Genomic DNA, 23,257 nt, shown 5'->3' on the forward strand with positions numbered 1-23,257 from the left:
TTTCGACGCCAGGCCATCTCAGCTCCCAGCAGCTCCCAGGCTCAGCGCCTGGGCCCCTGAGGCTGGCAGATAGTAGGGCAGGAAGAGGCTCTCAGAGGCGCAGCTCCTCAGGGCATGGTACGTGTGGAGCAGCAGCCGTGGGAAGCGGTTTGTGAAGTACTGGACGAAGCTGTCAGGGACAGGGCCCAGCGCCTGCCGTACCTCGGCCGGGAGCTCCCTGTAGTGATGCTTCTGGAGGGGTCAGAGCAGAGAGCCCGGGCTTAGCTGGACCAGGCCTCCCCACCTTCCAGGCCCCTCCCAAGCCCTGGAACACACCTTGTTTCTCACAGCACGGAGCAGGTCTCGCACCGACGTCCCCTTATACGACCGGAACCTCTTCAGATCTGTGGACGGGGAGGTCGTTGGCACAGCCGTCCCCACTGGGCTCCCCTCGGCCTCCTGGGCCACCCGAGTCTGGCCTCTACCTGTGTGCAGCGGCACCGAGATGTGCTTGTGCCAGTCACTCCGGACCACCTCGGCGCCACCCGCCTCCAGCGCCGTCACCAGCGGCCCCTGCTCAGGCTCCTTCTCCAGCCAGTCGCTGGCGTCCTAGGACCCACAGCTCCTGAGCCTCCTGAGCGGGCTCGGAGGCCACAGGCCAGGAGTGTCCTATGGCTGGGGCAGTGCAGCCGCCGAAGCTGCTCGGGTTAGGGTAAGTATTATTGCCTCCTATGGAGTGTGGCTTCTCTGTGCTGTGCGGGGTCTAATCCAACCGGTGACAGAGGTGCTGTCGTCCCCGTTTTACAGATGAGCAAACAGGCTCAAGAGGCTCAAGGTCACACAAGTGGAATGGGCTGTCTGGGCACGAGTATAGCAGGAGGGACGACTAGGGCTGAAAGGAACGGGGTCTAGCCTCACATGAGGGGCAGCTGGGCTGGGGAAGCGGTGCTGAGGAGACCGTGCAGTGCCAAGATGGCAGCGTTCGGGAGTCTGGGCTCTGCCTTGATTGAGATAAGGATCTGGGCTGCCTGGAACAGGTAGACGAGTCTCTCTTCCCCCAACCAATCTGGCTTCCCCTCTCTTGTTGCTCAGGACCCAAACTTGGGACTTTCTGGGGCCGCTCCCCAGATTTCCTCCTGACCTGGAAGAACTGGAGCTGCTTGGCTCTGCTCCAAAAGAAGGGGTGGGCCAGCACCTGGTGAGCAGAGGGACGAGCCTGTGGCAGGGGGCTCAGCATGGCCTCCACCAGGTTCCAGGCAACGACCTTGTCTGTAGGGGCAAGAGGGAGGGACGGCTTCAGGCCCGCGCAGGCTCTGCCCTGCTTCCTCCCTCCTCTGCCAGCCCAGGTCCCCCTCACCGTGGGCCTCTTCCTCCAGGTGAGCCAGGCAGGGAGAGCCTGCAAGGATGTTTGCCTGGCGATAAAGACTCTCTCCGAAGGGGTGGCTGCCACTGGAAAGCACATAGTAGAACACGCAGCCTGCAGAGAATATGTCCACTGCGCTGGTCTGGGGGCCAGAGGGACAAGCATAAGGAGGAAGTCTCTGCTCCAGGAGGTCTGCCGGGCTACATTCTCCCCAGGGCTGATATGGCAGCTGGGGATCTGGCTCGGACTAGGACACAAGGACACTTCCCAAGAGGCATCCTCTTGGCCCTAGATCCCCTCCCCTCTGCACTGTTGAAAGGGACCCACGGTTTTCATCCAAAACCTTTGCCCCTACTGAGCCTCTAGTTTAGGTTTCCAAGTGTCATTCCTCCAAGTCTGGTGGGCAACACAACCAAGTGAAGCTGGGCACGCATGAGGCGATCAGGCAGCGGTGAGGACTGTATGATCTGTTGCTGGCCCTGTCCACACATGGCCACTGGCACTTAGCTCCAGCTGGTTGCCTCCAGGGGACTTTCTCGGTGGCAGAGCTTTTGATTTTCCAAGTGAATCCAGAAATCTAGACTTTTATGTGCAATTTCCCAGAAGTTAAAATATTGGCTGCTAATTTAAAAAATCAAAACCTGCACAGGCTCCTAACATCAGTGCTTTGGTCCTTGGGCCTCCAGGTTGCCAATCCTAGCTTTCTCTAAACTTCAGGGGTGGGGTGGCTTTGCCTGGTGACTGTCCTTGCGTGTTACTCTCATCCATGCCTGTGACTTTCCCCTACACACCAACTCAAAAATCTATAATCCTGGGGTCTCCAACTCAAGTGTCTCTGGAGGTCAGACACTGCTCTGTGCTCCAGTTATATCAGCTCATGTGATGCTCCCCCGAACCCTCCGCATCTGGGTGGCTCTCCACTCTGGCTACACGTTACAGTCACTGGGGGTCAGTTACTGGGTGTGGGACCCGGGCACCTGAATTTTTTTCAAGTTCCCCAGTGATTGTGCATCACAGTAGAGATGAAAACTATTTTCTAGTTCAGAGTTTCTCAACCTCAGTACTACTGACATTTTGGACCAGATAATTCTTCGTCCTGGGGGACTGTCCTGTGCGTTGTAGGATGTTTCGCAAGCGTCCCTGGCCTCTGCCCATTAGATGGCAGTGACAAGCCTCCCTTCCCCTGCCAAGTGTGACATCCAAAAATGTCTCCAGACATTGCCCAAAGGTGGCAAAAATCATCCCTGGTTAAGAACCATACCCTGGGTAAGAAGGGAGGAATTATCCCCACTTTACAGATGAAGAAACAGGCTTGGAGGAGTGACTGAAGGTCACACAGCGGGCCCGGACAGGAGAGGCACTGGGCAGGGAATGATTACTGCGGCCTGGGGCGGCGGGAGGACTCACGGGGCTGTCTGGGGGCAGGAGCTGCAGGAGCTCGGGCGCCATCCAGCCTTCTGTACCGGGGACGCCTGAATGGAGGCTGAAGCTGCAGCGGCCAGCGGGCAGCTTCTTGCAGAGGCCAAAGTCTGAGAGGACCACTCTGCCTCGGCCCTGGCTGTCAGGCCCCGTAATGAGGACGTTGCCGGGCTTCAGGTCCCGGTGCACTGTGAGAGCGGAGCAGAGTTGAGAGCTGAGGGGGGAGTCGGGAGCTTGGATGGAGGGCGGAAGGGGCTGGTACCTATGTGTAAGGAATGCAGGTGGGCCAGGCCCGCCATCAGCTGCTGCAGCGCCATCCCGGGCTCCAGGCCCCAGCGGTCTGTCTCCGGGTGTTCCACGTACTGGGGAGCGGCGAGGGGCAGAGGTCACCCCGCGGCCCAGGACCCTGCCCCCCCGCCCATCCCTGAGCACAGGTTTCACCTCCCGCAGCGAGGCCCGGCAGAGCTCCAGGGCGATGTAGTGGAACTGCGGTCCCCGCTCGGTGCAGAAGTAGCGGAGCACGTTGGGGTGCCTGTCAGACTCCTGCAGCATCTGCACCTCCCGCCGGACCAGGCCGAAGCACTCACGGAGGAGCCGCTTGACCGCCACGGCCCGCCCCTCGAACTGTCCCCTGGGAGGTGGCAAGCGGAGGTCCAGAGGGCAGAAGAAGGCAAAGGTTAGGAACTGTGCCCACCTCGGGGGTTCTCGGAGAGAATGGCTCTCCAAGGGACAGTGGCCATCCCCAGCCTGGCTCCTGGCTGCCGCTCACCGGAAAACGAAAGTCCCGCCTGCCCCGCGGCCCAGCACGTCCTTGGGATTGAAGGAAATCTTCCCCACCACGGTGAGCTGCTCGGCTGGGGGGAGGGGAGGGGGTGGGTCTCAGGGAGACCTGCCCAGTCCCAGCTCCCCCACCTCGGCCCTTCTCCGGCCTCCCCCTTCCACGCCCCGCCTGGTGCCAGACTGCTTGGGTCCAGTGTCTCGTGCTGCCACTCAATCCGTGTGAACTTGGGCGAGTGACTTAACCGCTGTGCCCTGGTCCTCTCATCTGTAAAGTGGGACCTATGTCAAGGATCCTGCACAATATTATCGTGAGGATTAATGGAAGAAACGGTGGGGGAGAGGTTCACTCTACTGTCCTCTTTTATCCTTCTCCCTGTTTTGGCATCTTCTGCGCAGGTTTCTTTCCTTTACCCACCTCCACCAGTTATAAACCCTTTTAACTAAGGAATTCGCTTCCAACAGGAAGGTGAGTTTTGGCAGCCGTAAGCGTGAGGAGGGTGAATGCTGTTGCAGAAAAGACTGTCCTGGAAGAGGGCGGGGCGGGGTCAGTGGGCGTTTGGATGCTGAGCTGTCCCAGAGTTAGTTCTAGGGCAGCAGGGATTCCCCAGAAGGCCTTGGTTTCCTGTTAAGAAGGATGAGGTTGGACTGTTACTGCTCTTCCTTTTGGGTTGCTTGCAAGAGACCCCTCACAATGCACCAGGCTGCACCTTGCTCAGAACCAAGGGGCCCCATGCTCGCAGCTAAGTGTATCTGGCGCCCCTAGAGCTGTGTGCCCCTCCGTGGCCCTGAGAACACTCTCCTTAGGAAGAGCTGCCAGCTTCAGTCTCTCTAATCAGCTCTTGGAAAAGCAAATGAAAATCAGCATCAGGGATCAGTGAGAAAAGTATTAAGCTGTCCCTCAGCACTGCTCTGGATTATTGGCTTAAACAGTCACTCTCATCTCCTGACGAGATGCAAGCAGTAACCGAAATTTGTATACCATGGACACTCAGGCGTGTGGGCCCAGGGCCTTGCTGGAAGCACATCGCCCACAAGTAAGATGGGCCTGTCTCTCCGGCAGCTCAGGAAGCAGGGACAGAGCTGCGGGAAAGCCTGTTTGAACCAGCCATGATCAGCTGGCTCCAGGTGAGGGTCCCTGAGCACTTCCGACCCCTCTTCTGTACCTACTTGCTTCGTTCTGCTGCGTTTCCTGTCTCTTATGTGTCTGCCTTCCCTGCTCTGGATGCCCTTGGCATGAGGTGAAGACTTGCTATGTGCTTTCTGGGTTAGATTCAAAACTAACTCTAGTTTCAGGAGCACCCTCAATGCTGGGATGGAGGCCAGACTTCTGGCCTTGAATGCAGAAATAATGAGCCAGGGGGCTTCCCTGGTGGCGCAGTGATTAAGAATCTGCCTGCCAATGCAGCGGACACAGGTTCGAGCCCTGGTCCGGGAAGATCCCACATGCCACGGAGCAACTAAGCCCGTGCGCCACAACTACTGAAGCCCACGCACCTACAGCCCGTGCTCCACAACAAGGGAGGCCACCACAATGAGAAGCCCGCGAAGCCTGTGCACCGCAACGAAGAGTAGCCCCCACTCGCCGCAACTAGAGAAAGTATGGGCGCAGCAGCGAAGACCCAATGCAGCTAAAAATAAATAAGTTTTTAAAAAGCTTTTGCACAGCAAAGGAAACCATAAACAAGACCAAAAGACAACCCTCAGAATGGGAGAAAATATTTGCAAATGAAGCAACCGACAAAGGATTAATCTCTAAAATTTACAAGCAGCTCATGCAGCTCAATAACAAAAAAACAAACAACCCAATCCAAAAATGGGCAGAAGACCTAAATAGACATTTCTCCAAAGAAGATATACAGACTGCCAACAAACACATGAAAGAATGCTCAACATCATTAATCATTAGAGAAATGCAAATCAAAACTACAATGAGATATCATCTCACACCAGTCAGAATGGCCATCATCAAAAAATAAATGCTGGAGAGGGTGTGGAGAAAAGGGAACCCTCTTGCACTGTTGGTGGTAATGTAAATTGATACGGCCACTATGGAGAACAGTATGGAGGTTCCTTAAAAAACTAAAAATAGAACTACCGTATGACCCAGCAATCAATCCCACTACTGGGCATATACCCTGAGAAAACCATAATTCAAATAGACACATGCACCCCAATGTTCATTGCAGCTCTATTTACAATAGCCAGGTCATGGAAGCAACCTAAGTGCCCATCATCGGATGAATGGATAAAGAAGATGTGGCACATATATACAATGGAATATTACTCAGCCATAAAAAGAAACGAAATTGAGCTGTTTGTAATGAGGTGGATAGACCTAGAGTCTGTCATACAGAGTGAAGTAAGTCAGAAAGAAAAAGACAAATACCGTATGCTAACACATATATATGGAATTTAAGAAAAAAAAATGTCATGAAGAACCTAGGGGTAAGGCAGGAATAAAGACGCAGACCTCCTAGAGAACGGACTTGAGGTTATGGGGAGGGGGAAGGGTGAGCTGTGACAGGGCGAGAGAGAGTCATGGACATATACACACTAACAAACGTGGTAAGGTAGATAGCTAGTTGGAAGCAGCCGCATGGCACAGGGAGATTGGGTTGGTGCTTTGTGACAGCCTGGAGGGGTGGGATAGGGAGGGTGGGAGGGAGGGAGACGCAAGAGGGAAGAGATATGGGAACATATGTATATGTATAACTGATTCACTTTGTTATAAAGCAGAAACTAACACACCCTTGTAAAGCAATTATACCCCAATAAAGATGTTTAAAAAAAAAAAAACAATAATAATGAGCCGGGAGGCTCAGTCTGCACAAAGATATTCACCATTTGCTCAGCCTTCCATATCATGGTAATGGAGAAGCAGCAAAGGCAGGAGAGAAGTTCTAAAGTAATCAAAAGTTGTCACACGATGGGGAAGCAGTGTACAGTCAGAATTCCCTCTGAAAACCTCAAGAACATGTGATGTATTGTGTTGCTTCTTGTACACGGGTTGGGAAACCATTAAAGTGGTCACCTGTCTTCATGGGTATTGCCAAAATGCAAACAGAGGCAACATCCCAGAGTTGACCTGCTTTTGAGTTCCTGAGCTGCTCCTTACTGGCTTTGTGAGTCTGGGGTGGGGTGCCGTGAACCTTTCATTTTCTCTTCCATAAAATCAGCGTTATGATAGTATCCGCCTCACAGAAATGTTGTGACTATCATACGAGTTCATGCATGCACAGCATTTAGGAAAGTGCCCGGTACACAGTAAGCGCCATATAAATGTGAGCTCTCAGTGTTAACTCTGGTTCAGGCTTGAGTGCGCCCACTTGCCGCTGAATGTACCATGTAGCCGGTGGTCCCGGAGGACACCCAACCAGGCACGTGTAGATGGATTTGTGGAGGTTAAATGAGAGTGGGACAGGACCCCGCTGTAGATTTTGTGAACCATAAAAAGGTCCCGAGGAACGTTGTTCTCCCCGCACCAAAAGGAGAAGCAAGATTTCCAAAGTCAGAGTTCCTGACATAGAGGTCCTAAGAATAAGAATAGGTTGCCACACGGTGCCAGTGTGGCAGGGGCTTTTTTGGAGAGTGGTTCTTGAAGCTTTTCTGCCATCTGCCACATTCGTTTATTTGACTCTCCCTGCACTAAAGATTTTTGATACACTGGACTCCATATTGTTGCCTATTGGATGGGCAAGTCCCAGCCTATTAACTCTGCCTGTTCCTCACACCTGCTCGGCACATATTCACTCCATATATATTTATTGAGTTGAGAAGGGCTGTTTAAGAACCTGCAGTGGCCAGTCAGCCACTGCCTCAACAGATATTCCCTGAGCCATGCTCTGGGTCGAGATTGCAGCAGTAAGCAAGGCAGGCTGAGCCCAAGCACCTGTTCTCCAGTTTACCACAGTCCCATCATGCCCTATTCTCTCTCCTATGTGGCTGCTTCACTTGTTTACTTTATCCACCTGACCTACCCATGAGCATGAGATTGCCACCTTCCTTTCAGCTTCCGGAATGTGTACCCTGCTTCCTCTCATCTCTGAACCTTCCCCTTGCTACTGGTGCCACCTGGACTGCTGCTGTCCCCCGCCTCCCTGTTCACCTGGGTAATTCCTTCTTATCCTTGGGATCACAGCTTAGACTTGCCTTTCAGGACAATTCCCATGTCCCCATGTCTGAGCTACATGCCCCTCCTTTGTGTTCCTATAGCTCCCTGTAGCCTCCCCAACCGCATCACAGCATTTATCACAGAGCCTAGTAACAGCCTGTCCTTTCCTGGCTTTGCCTAGAGGTCATGAAAACACCAAAGTAAAGTTTATGAAAACCTTAAACGAAGAAAGTGAAAGAAATAGAAAGGTTTCTTTTCAATTCCAGAGGGAATCCAGTATTATAAAGAGATTGTTACCACTGAGTTTTGTAACAAAGGTACCAAGCTCTAGCTGGGATTCTTGTCCTGAAGCACTGATATCACTTTGATTATTTTCTTATAGTGAGTAAAGAAGTTTAAGTGTTTTATATATCAAGGATGAGCCAGGGCTGGGATTCAACATCTTTTTTTCTCCTCCTCTGAGGATTATCGGTATCTGCGGACTCACAAGGGGACTGAGACGTCTGGGGAAGGAATTCCATCCTGTCAATGACTGGGACCGTGGAACGGGGTCGTGAGGGACACCTGAACGATGATGGCAGGAGGAACAGCAAGGTCATTTGACGAGAACCACCTGGGACAAGTGGAGTCTGGGTCATCTGGGGAAAGACTTGGCTCGAGTCAGAAGGTCCAAGGAGATGAGTGTTTCAGGGTGCAGTGGGGTGAGTATTACTTGGACCCACCCAGAGCCAGTAAAGTGATCGGAACTGCAACTCTCAGGGCTCAGGCAACTCGGCAGCGGGGGGTTTTCTACAAGAGCTGAGCCCTGAGGAAGAGAGCTGCTTCCCTCTCAGCACAGGGAGGCGAACGCAAGGGGGAACTTTGGGAGCAGCATGGGAGCCGCACGCCAAGCATGGGGCGGACTTCACGCTGAGTTAAGGGCACAGCAGAGTGGCTCCAAGGCTCCAAGGCAGTGGTTTGAGCAGTGACAGGAGGGTCCAGCAGCAGTTCACACAAAGGACCGAGGCCAGCCCAGCCCGGAGCCAAAGAAACAGGAGAGAAGTAGCCTGGACTGACCACTAAAAGCATGTGGAAGTTCCCCTGGGGCATCCCACAGATTCCAGAGGAAGCTTGAAAGGGCTTGTTTATAGGATGAAATTGAGAAAAGAGAAGAGAAACGTTTAAAAAATAAAAAGCCCTAAAGAGAAAAGGAACCAAATGGTACCTAGGTGATTTACTATTATTGTTACCAAATATGATGTTATTTTAACACAAATATTAATAACATCACATAGTCTGATTTGATAGTAATGGTGATGTAACCTCTCATCATGAAGTGATGTCATGGGGTGGGTGTTATTATTCCCATTTGACAGATGAGAGAACTGAAGGTCAGAGGAGTTAAGCAATTCATCAAAGTTAACAGTTAGTAGAGTTAGATCTATACCCAGTTCTATCTGCATCCAGGGTCCTTGAACATAACGACAACAGTAAAAATGATGGAAAACATTTTCAGAGGGCTGAACTACATAGCAGGCACTATTTGACGTTCTCTCCTGTTAACTCATTTAGGCCTGGCTACCCCACTATAGTGGCTTCTAATACACCGACTTTGAAGCTAAACCTTCCCCTCTCTTTTCTGTCCCGGACTTTGTCCTTTCCTGTTCATGTAAGCTCACCTTCAGGGTCTTCGAGTGGCTGGTCTTGCTCTGGGGGGTTTTGAAACCTCTTGCGGCTCCGTGGGGTGGCCCCGGAGGGCTGAGACTGAGCATCCTGTGAGATGTGAGACGGGCCTGCAGGTGCCAGGGAGGCCTGCTGCCACTGCTTCTCTGCCAGCTGCTGTTGCTGCTGCTGAAACATGGGGGCCTAAGAGGGCCCAGCCTTGGCCAGCCCCTGACCCATGATGGGCCCAGAAGCTGTGCCTGAGATGGCCTGTCCCTGGAGCACTGGCATAAAGAGCACAGTATCAAGGGCTCTGGGAGCTGCCAAGAGGACAGCAGGGGGCAGAATTGGATCTGGGTGAGGGAGAAAGTTGCCAAGTGGTCTTGGAGAAGAGAACCAGAGTTCCCCCTAGGAAGACCATGAGAGGGGCCTGAGGCCAGGGATGATGGGCTTACCTGCCTCATCAGGAAGAGAAGCCATCCTCCCAGGAGGAGAGCAGTGAGGCTGGCTGCCAGCAGGTCTTGGGGTCCCAGTCCTGGATGCAGGTCTGGGGTTTTCTCTTCAGGATGCAGCTCCAGGTTCGAAGGTTCCTCCCGGCTCAGGCTCAGGAGCTGGGGACAAAGAACCTTTCACTCTTAGCAGCCCCTCCCACTGTGGAACCCCTAACCCTTCTTCATGACCCAGTATAGGGCTGGGCTTAGCTGAAGGGGTGATGAGTGAGTGGTGGGAAACCTGGCACTCTCCATGCTGCTGAAACACCATGGTGCCCCAGTGGACTGGTCTTTCAGATCTAGCTGAGGACAAGCAATCTCCTGGGGTATCACTAAAACTTCAGATACTCTTGGGGCATCACCAAAAAATTCAGATATCCACCTCCAGAGATTCTGAATTCAGCGGGGGCGGGTGGAGTGGGCTCCTAGGTGATTCTGATAAGCAACCAGATTTGAGAATTACGTCTCCAGGTCATGCCTGTTCCTTCTGAACTTGAACTATTGGCAACTCTTGTCCAGTCCTCTCCCAGGAGGACATGCTTTTATAGTTTTTCCATTTTCATTTTCTCACTTGATAAATATTTTGTAAACTTTAAACTGAAGAAGAATAAAGAAAACTGTGACCCATGTTTCACAATTTAGATAGCCAATATCTTTTTAACAATTCTAACACTCTTCTGGCAATAACAACAAATGAAAGTTTTCCTTCTGAGAAATTGTGAGGTCAGTTGACCCACCCCGAATGTTATTCCTAGAAGCCTGAGGAAAAGGTCCAAGGGCTGCACCCCCGCTGCCGCACCTCCCCCCATGCCCTCTACCCCTCTAGCACTGACCTCCAAGAAGAGAGCTGGGGCCTGGGTGCCCCCTGAGGGTCTGGTCCCAGAAGTCCCACTCCCTGGGGTGGGATGGAATCTCAGCATGGTCGTGTGCAGGACTGGGGGTGGCTCATGGTGTCCTAAGGGGCAGGGAAAATGTCAATGGGTTGGAGGTGATCTCAGCCTTCCAGCTCATAAACTGAGCTCACAGGTCCTTTATCCACTCTAAATTTGGGTAGAGGGGGTCTCACCAATGAGAAGCCACTGGCTAGGGAGGGCCGTACTGCCTGAGGGGTATCTGACAGCAGTGCTAGGTGAGCCCTCTCGCTCTCCTGAGACTTGGAGTGTCACCTCATCTGTGGTAGGGCCATCCGTGGGGGCCAGGGTCAGTCCACGAGGCTATGGAAGAAGGTGGAGAGTCAGGAGTGGTGGGGGGAGACTTCTCTCCTGCTCTATCCCCTCTTTCCAGCCCCTCAGAGAACCTTCTCACCACTAGGGCCACCCCTGTGTGAACCAGTGCTTTAGACACATAGAAGCCAGCTTCATCCTTCCCCACATACAGCGTCATCCTAGTGGGGGAGAGGAAAAGGGGGAGGAGAATGAGTGATGGTGGTGGGTAGTTTCAGTCACCGTAGTACCCGTTTCCTTGTATTATCCCCGCCCACACTGACTCTGGGCTGGGCCAAGTGACTTGCTTTGGCCAGTGAGACAATAGCAGATGTGACACAAACACAGTCTTGAGAAATGCTTGTGCACTGGCGTTTGCCCTCTCATGGGGTTCTTTGGAACCCCGGGACCACCAAAGAAGGAAACCCAGGCTAGTCTGCAGGGGCATGAGAGACCTCATTTGACATCCCATAGGCTAAATAGTCCACCAACTACGAGAGAGCTGAGTGAAGCTATTCTAGATTGTCCAGGCCCAGCCAAGCCACCATCTGGCTGCTCAAACCAGAAAACCACCCAGCTGACCCACAGAATCTTGAAAAATAATGAATGTTTGTTTGTTTTGAAGCTCTAAATTTTGGGGCTGATTTGTTATATAGCAAAAACTAACTGATACAAGCTCTGTAGTCATTGTTTCTAAATCTATTTCTAGCCCAGACCTCTTCCATGAGCTCAATCTTCTAAATCTGAACTCATCTCCTCATTCCTTAGCTCCCCCTTCTTCCCCCACTTCCTCCCCCTTCTTCCCCCACTTCCTCCTCACCCCCACCACTTCCTCCTCCAGTGCTCCCTACCTTTGAAAACGACCGCACTCATGCGCCTCTAGAAACCTGAGCAAAATGGTTGACTCCTTGTTCTAATCACCAAATTTGTACTGGTTTTTCCTCTTAATATCTGTTACCCTCCACTTATTTCCATCTCTAGCGTTTCTGCCCTGGTCCAAAGTGTCTTCATCTCCTGCCTGAACTAATGCAATATTCTGTGAACACTTCCTCCCCACAATTCTAAGATACTCTTCACACTGCAGCCAGTTATCTTTCTGAAATGAAAATACGATCAAATCACTTCTTTGCCTAAAACCCTCTAGTGGCTTCTCCTTAGCCTTGTCCCAAACCCTTTAAATGATCCTACAGGATCCCTGTTTAACAGCCTCAGACTTTATTCTCTGCTCAGAGCCGTGCTCCAGCCTTAATTTATTTTGTTAACTTAATCTGTTCCCTGATTGCCATGGTCTCCCTCTCTCTCTCTCTCTCTCTCTCTCTCTCTCTCTCTCTCTCGTTTCCTCTTCATCCTTTAGGTTTCAACTTATAGGTCCCTTCCTCTAGGAAGCTTTCTATGATTACCTTCTGCCCCCAGTCTTGATTTCAGTGCCCTTCCTATACATTCCCATGACACCCTATACTTCTCTTATCTCATCCTTTATCATACCATATTATGATTACGTCTTTACGTACCTGTCTCCCCTACTAGACTCTGAGATTTTTGTAGGTAGGAACACTGGCTGTATTACTGTACTCCCAGAGCCTAGCAAGCAATTGCTACATAGCAAGTGCTCAATTAATATTTGTGGGATGAACTGAAAGAACGGATAATCCCCAATTTTCCCAGTCTGTCTCCCGGCTCCCCAAGATGGGGACACTAATGTATTTGGTGTTGCAAGGAAGGTTCATATTTAAAGTTTTCAACAATCAGTAAACACATAGTACCTACCAAGCATAACAGGTGCCCGCTGTAGCACTGGGGTAGAGACATGGAGGCCCCTCCTAGGCCAGACTTTACCCTATCAGTTGCTGAACAGTGGGGCCAACCAGGGGGTCCTGGGAGCACATGGGGGGTGGTGCAGGGCACTGGTTATTTACCAAACTGCTTGAAATATTTTGACCCCTGGTTCAGCTGCACTGGCGTGTCATGGTCGGACATCACACCTGCCCACTGGACCTGGGCTACAACACTTGCAGAAGCTCCTCCCCAGTCCCCAGGCGTGGGCACTTACAGCAGCTGGGTGTCTAAGGCAGAGAAGTGAGTGGCAGTGTCCTGGGGGCCTGAGGCGGGCAGTTGGATGTGGCCCCAGCGGAGGGCAAGGAAGTGCAGGGTGTCCCGAGCCAGTGTGAGATGGGGCAGCTGGCGCAGGCTGTCCTGGTGCCATGTGTAGACGCCCACCACAGGTACGCCTAAGTCCTGGGTCCACAGCACCGCCCCGCTTCCTGGGTCCACCGTTAGCAGCAGGCCCATCCCACAGGATGCCAGGTAGCTCGTGTCTGCCAAGAAAGGTGGCTGAGGAGATGTGGTCAGGGAGCCCTGACCTGAGGCACCTCGGAGCATCTTGAGGTGGGGAAGCTGCTCTGAGGGTGGGCCATCAGGAGGGCCGCTCAGGTACGTGGAGGTCAGGTGAGATCACCTGGAGGGTAATCAGGACATAGGAAGTTCACTGGGTCACTTTGATCAGGGTCAGCTGGCAGCTGTGTAAGACGTAGGGGGTCAGTCATGGTCATCCAAAGGCGACTCAGGTGTGTGAACCAGTCCTTGTCGCTTAGGATGTGGGGTAGTCAGTCATGGTCTGGCTGCTGGTCAGTCAGGGAGGTCTGGAGACATGTGGGTAGCGTGGAAGTCATTTAGAAGGTGAAGGGTGTCAGCCAGGGGCCCTCTGGGTGTCACCTGTGATGTGTCAAGGTCGCCTGCATGAGTTCTCACGTGGAATGGTGGAGTCAGGGTCTGAGAGGTGGCTTGGGGCACCTTTGGGGTCACTCAGGCATTTGGGAAGGAGAGGTATTATTTTTTTAAAAACACATGATTATATTTTAATACACAACTAAAATACAAAACACCATAGTAAATTGATGGCAATAAAATATGGCGTTTCATTTGCATTGCCTGACAAATGGTTAGCATCCTTAGTCATAAATGAGTTCTTAGGAACCAGTAACAAAGACACTGATATACCAAGGGAAATGAAACAAACAAACAAAAAAAAGAAGAAGATGAAATAACCCAAGTAACTAGAAGGATTAAGCATATATGAAGATGACTGAGCTGAACAATAACAGAAGAAAAGCAATTTCTTTGTAATATCATATTACCAAAGGTTAAAAATCTAACATTTGTAGTTTTAGGAAACATAGGGAAGGACAGTTATAATATCAAGGGGGTGGTGAGTCTGGGGGAGGTCACTTAGGGTCATCTGTCAGGGGTCGTTCAACATTTGGGGGACTGCTCAGGGTGTGCAGGGGTTGTTTGGGGTCACTCAGGAGGTGGGGAGCACCCAGGGTGACCTGGCTGGGCTTATTGGGAGTGCAAAGGAATTAGGATGTTAAGAGCTGCTCAGGGTACAGGAGGGTCAGGCTGGGTGTCGAGAGGGGTCACTTAGGGCTGTCTATCAAGGGTGTGTCATTCAGTACGTGGGGTCCCTCAGGAGTTCAGGTGGGTCAGAATGTGGTGGGGTTGGTCGTGGATACCACTCAGGGTTCCCTGAGTTGGGGACCTTGCTCCAAGGTGGAGCCAGAGAAGGGAGGCACTCACATTTCCCAGGTGAGCCGTCCACGGGGGCTGCTGCGTAGCGGCGGTAGGTGGTGTTCCAGCGCAGGGCTGGGGCCCTGGGGTCATGCATGGTGACCGTGTACTCTGGGGACACCCAGAAGCAGGGTTACCAGGAGCGCCCACGTGGTGCTCCTCTATTCCCATCCAGGGGACATCATCTCATGGGGGCGGGGGCTTCCCGAGCACCCAGCCTGGAGGCCAGAGTCTTCAAACAGCATCAGGATAGCAGAAACTAGGTCTGTTTTGCTCACTGCTGTGTCCCCCGCTCCTTGTTCAGTGCTCAGGGAAGTGTTTGTTGACTGACAGAGTGATTGACTGGCCTGGACCCAGCGTGGATAGCAATTGCCAGGCCTGGGCAGAGCAAAAGGGGGGCTTCCCAGAGCTCGAGGAGCAGCTGGGGCCTGACTCACGCGTCCGGCCGATGTAGAGGCGGGGGGTAGAGGGTCGCTCTGTGGTCAGGGTCATCTGCGTCTTCCCTGATTCAGGGTCCACCACAAACCAGGCATCCTGCTTCCGGCCTGTGGAGGTGGGAAATGTGCTCACTCTCAAGATGGCCTGGAGAGGGTGTGCAGCCTCTCCGTGCTGTGCCTAGCTGGCCTGTCCTGACCTAGGTCCAGTCCCTGCTGGACCAGGACTCCAGGCTGGAGAGATGCTTACCTGTATAGAAGACGCCGTCAGAGCTGCGACAGGGGGAGGCATGAACCAGCTCAGGGATGGTGAACGGCAGTCTCTGGGGAGTGGAAATAGCAGAGAAGCACATACAACCTATTCATTAGGTACAATTATTATCATATCCATTCCCAGAGCGGCTAAGTAATGTGGCTAATATCACACAGCTGCTAAGTAGCAGAGCCAGGCCTTGAGCATAGCCAGTTAGTTTCCAGACCCCTCACACTTAACCACTCTGCTACACAACCTCTTGAGGAGCTGCAGAAAATCCCACTCCCAGTGCCAAGATGCCACCTGATCACATGATGCTGGCCTGACCACCTCAAAAACACTTGCTGAGACTTGAAAACTTCAGTGGCCATGACAACCTTGGAGAGGCTGGGGAACTGTTCCACCCAAGAGACATGAGGACCAAATGCAAGGGGTGATCTTGGTTTGGGTTCTGGACTGGAAACAATAAAGCACACCATTAGGAACTTGACAAAATTAATATGGATTGTGGATTAGATAACACTATTGTATCAACGTTAAATCTGCTGATTTTGATAATTTACTCTCAGGCTATGTAGGAGAAAATCCTTGTTTTAGGAATGCACAATGACGCTTTAGGAGTAAAGGAGCATAACGTCTGCAACTCATTCTCAGATAGTTCAGAAAAAGAAATTTTATACACACATGTGTAATATTATCCATCTGTTAAGAGAGAATGATAAAGTGAAAGTGATAAGATGTTAAAAATTGACGCATCTGGGTAGAGGGAATAAACAATTGCTCTGAACTATCTTTGCATTTTTTCCTTACATTTGAAATTATATCAAAGTGAAAAAGATCCCCAAACTCCACATACAGAGCTCTTGCCAGACAGCACCCCAGGCACAAGCAAGTACTGAGGGAAAGAGAGTCAGGGCTTCCCGGGGGCTCAGTCAGGATGGACAACAAAAGAAGTCCATACAACCTATGGTTGGTACGGTTAGTGCATGACAGGGGAGCACATGAAGTTGAGAGTACCTGATGCAGATGTGGGGGACTGAAGATGGACTGATGGAAGAAGTTCAGTTGTTTATTCATTCATTCAACAACCGTTTAATGAGCACCTATTACTAGCCAGGTGCTAGGACTCTGTTGTAACCAAGACTGACCAAGTGCCCTTCTGCACAGAGTTACATTTCTGGTGTGTGTGTGTGTGTGTGATAATAAACAAACAAAAACACATAAACCATAATGCCAGGTAGTGGTAAATATTATCAAAACAAACTCAGAGAACTAGGATAGACACTGATTTGAGATGTTATATCACATAGCCCAGCTAGGGAGTAAGTACCCAAGCCAAGGGAGGAGTGAGCCACAGGGTCATGTGGAGGGAGAGTGCTCTGGGCAGAGGGACAGAATGCTGAGGCCAACGGCAGGGCCACCTACCAACTGGCATGTTTAAGGAACAGCAAGGAGGCCAGTGCACCAGGAGTGGGGATGGAGAGGGGCAGAGTGGCCGAAAGTGAGGTCAGCTGGAGGCAAGATCACGGACTGGGAAGGAGTTTGGCTGTTACATTGGGACTTGAGGGATGAGTAGGAAACAGCCAGGGGAAGGGGAGCACTTCTCACAAATATTCTGCTTCTTCTTCTGGGCTCCCGGTGGATTGTATTTCTTTTCCTGCTTAAAGTGGGCACAGCCATGAGACTTGCTTTAGCCAGAGGGAGGGAGCAGAAGAGACCAGGTCCACATGGATACTACAAGAGCCAGGGTGTGCTTCACCTCGTTCTCCTTTTCTGCTTTGGTGACTGAGAAGCCTCGGTTGCGATGGAGTGTCTAACAGCTTGGGTCTCCAGTAGACCACAGTGTACAGAGCCCCCGGGGGACCAACGCTGGGCACACGCTGTAAGCAGGAAGCAAGCTCTCTGGAGCCACGGGGCTTTGTGTGCTGTTGTCGCAGCGTGCTGCGGCTCATCCTGACTGAGTTGGGGAAACAGAGGCAGAATGGAAGAGGGTTCCAGACTCTTGGGGACAAGCTGGGTGAAGCCCCAGAGCTGGCACATTCAATAAGTTGATCGGTGTGTGTGCAGGTGTGTGCATGCATGGGTGCCTGTAGGTGAGCGAAGAGACGGCACGAGTGAGCTGGCCCTGGTGTGCTTTGTCAGGGCGACTGGACTCTATCCCAGATGCAGGGAGAGTGATGAGACTCACAACCACACCTGCCCATAAGACCCAGTGATGACCCCCAGAGCTGGATGGGACTGGAGGTCCACTCTCCACCCGGCCCTCCCCATGGGAGACATACTTGTTTAGATTCCATCAGTGGGCGCCCTGTGCTCTGGCTTCCAGTCGGGGGCTGGGATACGGGGAGGGGGCAGAATCAGGGCGAGTGTTCCTGGGTCTCCTCTCCACAGGGTCATCGAGGGCTGGCTGTGTCCCTCCCCCAAAGGCCTCAGCTCCTTCCCGGTGGTCCTCTCCTCAAGCCCCCTCTGGATCCTTCCCCTCCTCTGAGCTTAGGGCTGATACGTGGCACCCCACGGTATGGGCCATAGGACACAGCACCCTGCCCTGCGGTTTCCTACCTCGGCCCACACCTTTGTAAGGAATCCCGTTAATAAAACCGCCTCAAACTCTCCTGTTGTAGTGTGCCACCTGCTTGCTGGGACCTTGCCTGCTCACGTGCTAACATTTCTTACCAATTCGGTTTCCTAAATCACATGCGTAAGACCATCCCGGTAGGCATCCCATGGCACAGTCAGAATTCTGACACTGCCTGACTCTGCGCTTGGCCACATGACCAGCTTTGGCTGATGAGACTTTAGCGAATGCGGTACCGTCGGCCCTCCCTATCCGCTGGCTCCAAACCCACAGATTCAGTCAAATGCAGATTGAAAATATTCGGGAAAAAAAGTTCCAGAAAGTTTCAAAGAGCAAAACTTGTATTTGCCGCACACTTGCCAACTATTTACATACCATTTACATTGTATTAGATATTATAAGTAATCTAGAGATGGTTTAACGTATATGGGAGGGGGACTTCCCTGGTGGTCCAGTGGGTGAGACTCCGCGTTGCCAGTACAGGGGGCCCAGGTTCGATCTCTGATCGGGGAACTAGATCCCGCATGCATGCCGCAGCTAAAAGATCCCACATGCTGCAACTAAATAAAGATCCCGCATGCCACAACTAAGACCAGGCACAGCCAAAATAAATAAATAAATGTGAAAAAAAATAAAGTATATGGGAGGATGCGTGTAGGTTATATGCAAATACTGTGCCATTCTAAATAAGGGACTTGAGCATCCTTGGATTTTGGTGGTGGGGGACGATTGACCTGTGGATACCAAGGGACGACTGTATAAGCAAAGCTTGAAAAATGCTCATGCACTGGCCTCGCCCTCTCTTGCTGCTTCTGGCTCCCTTGTTGATACCATGTGAACAAGCCCAGGCTTGCCTGTTAAAAGATGAGAGACCCCTGGCCCAGTTGCCCCCATCAAAAGCCAGCCAACTACCAACGAGTTTTCAGAAAGAGAGCCAGCTGACCGGAAGCGGACCACAGATGCTTGGGCAAACTCAGTCAAGGCCACCCAGCCGAGTCCAGCCTAAACTGTCATCTCACAAAATGATGAGTTAAATAAATGGTTTGTATTTTTAGTTTGAGTTTGGGGGCAATTTGTTATTTAGCACAAGCTAACTGATACATAGGTTTCCCCTTAAAACCCTCAGAGTCCCCTGGAGAACCCCCCGTGACGCCCTCAGAGGCCTGACAGTCATCCGGTCAACCTGCTCTGCAGACACAGCCAGAGTCACCCTACCACCCCCTTTCAACAGACCCCTCCAGACAGCCTTCCCCCAATGCTCTTAGACTTCACCCTCTGCAGGACACTTGGATTCTGACCATACAGCCCTGCACCCTTTCAGTGCTCTGGCTAACAGAAGCTCTGACCCTCACCCATCCCAAGCACTGTAGGAAACACACCATTAATCCCTGTTGTTTCTGCGTCCCCAAGATGTACAGGCTGCCATCAGCTGGGTCTGAGAGAAAGGCTGTCCTGTGGGGCAGAGAGGAACGGGAGAAGGTTGGGTGCACGCCCCCTGGTTCCAAGAGGGCTCCTCCCCTCCAACTTCCCTGCCAGTAGGGGCCCACCCTCAAAGGAGGCACCACAGAGCTCCGGACCCAAATCTTCTCCCTTGCTTCCAGCCCACCCGCCCCTCCAGGCAACTATGGCTTCCCCATCTCTCAGTTGCCCGCTCCTTGGGGTCCACTTACTCTGTGACGTACATGGGCCCCTGGATGATGGGATCTGTAGGGACAGGGACAGGGGCATGAGTAGACTCCCCGTTGAAAGGCATACCTCACATTGGTGCTTACTGGGTGCCAGACACCAAGCCAAGCATTTGTCACGAGTGTAATGTAATCCTCCTGAGAACTCTGTGAGGTAGGGTTGTTACCCTTGGCCCCCTTTTACAGGTGAGGACATTGAGGCTCAGAGAGGTGAAGTGACTTTCCCAAAGTCACACAGCTGGTAAGTGGTAAAGCTGCCTGCGGACACCTGCTTCTTGGATTCTAGACCCCATGTTCTCATCGTCCACGCCAAGGTGACCTCCCCCCAACGCGAGATCCAAGGAGGGAGGAGTGACTGCCCTTGCTTACCGTCTTTCAGCGTCCACTTCAAGTCCCCTGTCTGCTTGATCAGTGCGTGGAGACTTCCATCCAGGGTGGACACGAACAGGAGGTTCTCTGGTGTGAAGGTCTGAACCTGCAGTGGAAACAAAGTCACCTCTTCTGAGAGGCCTGGGACCGCCCTAGTGCTTGCTCCAGGCAGGGCTGGCTGTGACTCCCCTTCCCCTAGAGGGAAACAGAGAAAAAAGGAAGGAGGACTGGGGAAGCTGCTGGCTCCTCCCACTGACCTCCACGACCCTAGAGAGGGGTTATGGTGGGAGCCGGGGGGCCTGGTTCCTTTACAAAAGGACTTCAGTGACCCTCACAGCCTCCCTAAGAGATTGGTGCTATTATTCTCACCATTGCACAGGTGAAGGAGACTAAGGCTCAGGAAGGTTAGGTAATTAGCCTCCAGCCACACAGATAAATGGCAGAACTGGGACTTGAACCACCATCTCTCTGGTTCCAGTGCCCGGTCCCTTTCTCCTTTGCCTCCCCCAACCCATTCCGTCTCCCCAAACCGGCCCAGCTGCTTTTGGTGCCAGGCTCCAGCAGGCCCCCTGGACCAAGTGGGGGGGTGGCCAAGGGAGGGAGGGCTGGTGCTGCCCTGCGTCTGGCCCCTGCTGGGCTAACTCACCTGCTCCAGCCCTTCCTTGAGCAAACAGGGTGGGGCTGAGCTCCTAGCAGGAACCCTAACATCCGGGTGGCCTAGCCGCACCCCTGCAAAGGCCACATCCTGCTCCAGGACCCTCAGGCTTGGGGCCAAGCCAATGGTTTCGGAGTAGAGTCAGGAAACTACCTTCGGGTCCTCTCTTCTCCGGGCCTGTTTTGTGATCTGCAGCGTGGCAGGAGGGAGAAGTGATCTGGAGAAGAAGCTGCGGACTGATTGCCCACTGTTGAGTTTCGTTTGACCATCATCGTTTTTAAAATTTCGTTTATAATTAGCTACCAAGTTTTTAAAAATTGGAAAGATTTCACTTTAAAAGAAATCAAGATTTCTCATTTTTCTCATTTCTAGTTTTTTTTCTCATTTTTTCTGGAAACACCCGATCTGGCCACACTGTGCTCACATTCTTACTTGGCAACCGTCATCTGGGTCCTGAGCTGGAAGTGGGCACGGGGTGGCATGAGCAGTTGCCTCTATGATCCCAATAACTGCTCTGGGGGCTCCAGGCTGGACACGTGGGTTCTAGTCCTGGCTTTGCCTTCTCACTGCATTTCTGTAAGACTGGATTTTTCCGCTGTTGGCAGGGCTGCACCAGATACCCATACCTCCGGCTTATTGATCCCAGAGGTTGTGAATCAGGGGTCCAGTCACGGGTAAGGGGGGAGCGTTGTGATCCGCCTGAATTTGTCTGTAAAGCTGGGTGTATGGGCGCATTTCTCGACAGAGGACCTTCAAGTGGATCCTGAGTTCCAAGGAAGCCGGGGTTCCAGAAGTTTTAGGACGCCTGGCAGGAAAGCGAGGGTCCCCTCCCTCCACCCCCACCCCCATGCTGCAGGACGCGCGGGGTGTTGGGTCTACCTGCGCTCTTCCGCGCGGGCAAGTCTCTCCAGCTCGTGGGGCAACCGGCAACTCCCCAAAGCTAGGAATTTTTCTCAGGCCAGGGGCCGACTTGGGGCGACCCGGACCCGGGGGAGGGAGAGGAGCCCGCTGTGCTCCCGCCGCGCCCCAGCCGTCTGCGCCCCCGGCCCCGACCTTGGAGGCTCCGTGTCCGCCCGCTTCTCACCTGTGGTTCGAGCGTCCCGAGCAGCGCCGCGAGCTGCAGCAGGAACGGGGACCAAGGGCCGGATCCCCGGGCCGCGCTCGCCATAGCCCGCATAGACGGCGTCCACACAGCTGTCCTGGTCCCCGGGGCCACCAGGGGACCGCTGGGCTCCCGCCCGGCAGGAAGAGACTCCGCCCCGGGCTGGGCCAGTTGGACGCGCAGGGGCCGGGGCGCAACCTCAGCCCGTAATTCTGCTCTTTCCCCCGCCCTTCCCATCGCACTCACACCTGCATCCCTCGGTCACCCCGCAAGGGATGGCTCTGAGCTTTCCTGGAAAAGGGATGTTACCAACGGCGGCCCTTATGGAGAATGTACCACCTGCCAAGTATTGTACCAAGTGCTTTACATCCATCATTAACTCATTTAATCTTCACAGCATTTCCCATGTAACAGCTGGGGCTCAGAACTGGGATTCAGATTCAGATGTCTGACCTCAGAGCTTGTGCTCTTTGTTACTATGCCAGTGGCCTCTATTGAGAAATGATAAACGACAGATTAATTGGTTGGTTCAGTTATTCATTCAATAGATATTTATCTATTACCACAGGCTGGGAAGCAGGAGAGATAAGGTCTCTGTTTTCATAGAACTTGCAGATTCCTAAGCATTAGATATCAAACGCACACATGAAAGGCTGCCTGGCTATGGCCGTTACAGTCCTAGCTGCAGGCAGACTTGGTTCAGGGAGGACCTGCAGGGGTCCAGCTGGTTTTCAAGGTTTGACTCATTCATTTCTCCTTCTTTGTGTAAAAATCCCTGCTGATTTGAGGGTCGTGCAGCCTGGCTCTGCCACCATCTCCCCCTCCTTCTCTCTGTCATCCTTGGCCCTCCGGTCACACCGCCCACAGTCAATGAAGACTTTGCTGGCTGGCGCATAGCTTTCATCCCCACCCCCAATTCTGCTGTCATCTCTGGTGTCTTCAGTGTCACCTGCTCCTGCACGCTGACCCTGACCCACACTGTAATCAGCTCATGGTCACCCAGGCTTGCCCAAGTAACCCCAAGTCAGTCTTTCGTGGCTGGCATCTGCATTCCCCAGCTGCTGGGCACGGGGGAGTGCTAGGGGCTCACGGGTGGCTACTTCTCTACAGAATTGCCCTTGGCCACTGGAGCAGCCCAGTGCCCCCTGCCCATGACTGACGGACACGGGGTACAAAAGACCGGCCCTTTTGCCTCAAGGTGGGACGAACTCTGTGGTGCAGTTTGTGCTCGAGAGGTCCCCGTGAGATGCAGCTGAAGCCGGTCTCCAGCTGAGACCCCTCCTTCCTTGGCTCTTCCCCCTGCCCCATCCTGCTTCCCTCACTCCCCTTCTCTTAACGAGTTCTTCCCAACATGTCACTTGAGCAAGAATTCCTGTCTCAGGCTCTGTTTACAAGAACCTGCCAAACCTAAGGCATCCTCTCACCACATTGTCATCAGCTGTAGCCTTGGAAAGCCCGACTCCCTCATGGCGCAGAAACCTCACTTAGAAATATGTACATCATGAAGTCTTTGGTTCACTTGGTTACTCCTTCATGCTTAGCTCATCCAATACCGTCAAACCTAACTTCATAACCAAAGTGGTTGCTTGCCACTCTAGAGACCAACCCAAGCTACTGAACTTGTGAATGAGCCC

At 52.6% G+C, this 23,257-nt stretch overlaps 1 protein-coding gene across 1 annotated transcript; it reads right to left on the reverse strand.

The window, feature by feature from the left end:
- Window positions 1-18: 18 nt before the first annotated feature.
- On the reverse strand, window positions 19-21,689 carry ERN2 (endoplasmic reticulum to nucleus signaling 2). The gene is made up of 22 exons (XM_060031011.1): window positions 21,606-21,689; window positions 19,867-19,972; window positions 19,483-19,516; window positions 19,192-19,264; window positions 15,235-15,307; window positions 14,988-15,095; window positions 14,560-14,661; window positions 13,037-13,301; window positions 11,090-11,168; window positions 10,851-10,998; window positions 10,618-10,739; window positions 9,749-9,904; window positions 9,311-9,479; window positions 3,531-3,615; window positions 3,203-3,392; window positions 3,024-3,123; window positions 2,750-2,949; window positions 1,337-1,484; window positions 1,121-1,248; window positions 465-588; window positions 316-383; window positions 19-231 (listed from the first exon to the last, which is right to left on the reverse strand). Exons 1-22 carry the CDS (start codon window positions 21,687-21,689, stop codon window positions 19-21), a joined length of 2,775 nt encoding a protein of 924 aa, XP_059886994.1.
- Between the last annotated feature and the right edge of the window lie 1,568 nt (window positions 21,690-23,257).

This window comes from Delphinus delphis, chromosome 15 (assembly GCF_949987515.2).
Source record: "Delphinus delphis chromosome 15, mDelDel1.2, whole genome shotgun sequence".
Classification (NCBI taxonomy): Eukaryota; Metazoa; Chordata; class Mammalia; order Artiodactyla; family Delphinidae; genus Delphinus; species Delphinus delphis.

Bases quoted from the DNA above. Each gene is read 5' to 3' on its own strand.
- ERN2 (XM_060031011.1), bottom strand. From the start codon at position 21,689: ATGGCGAGCGCGGCCCGGGGATCCGGCCCTTGGTCCCCGTTCCTGCTG. The intron at 19,265-19,482 runs GTAAGTGGACCC...TCTGCCCCACAG, and splicing joins GGGCCCATGTACGTCACAGA to GACAGCCTTTCTCTCAGACC. The intron at 3,393-3,530 runs GTGAGCGGCAGC...GCCACCTCCCAG, and splicing joins GGCGGGACTTTCGTTTTCCG to GGGACAGTTCGAGGGGCGGG.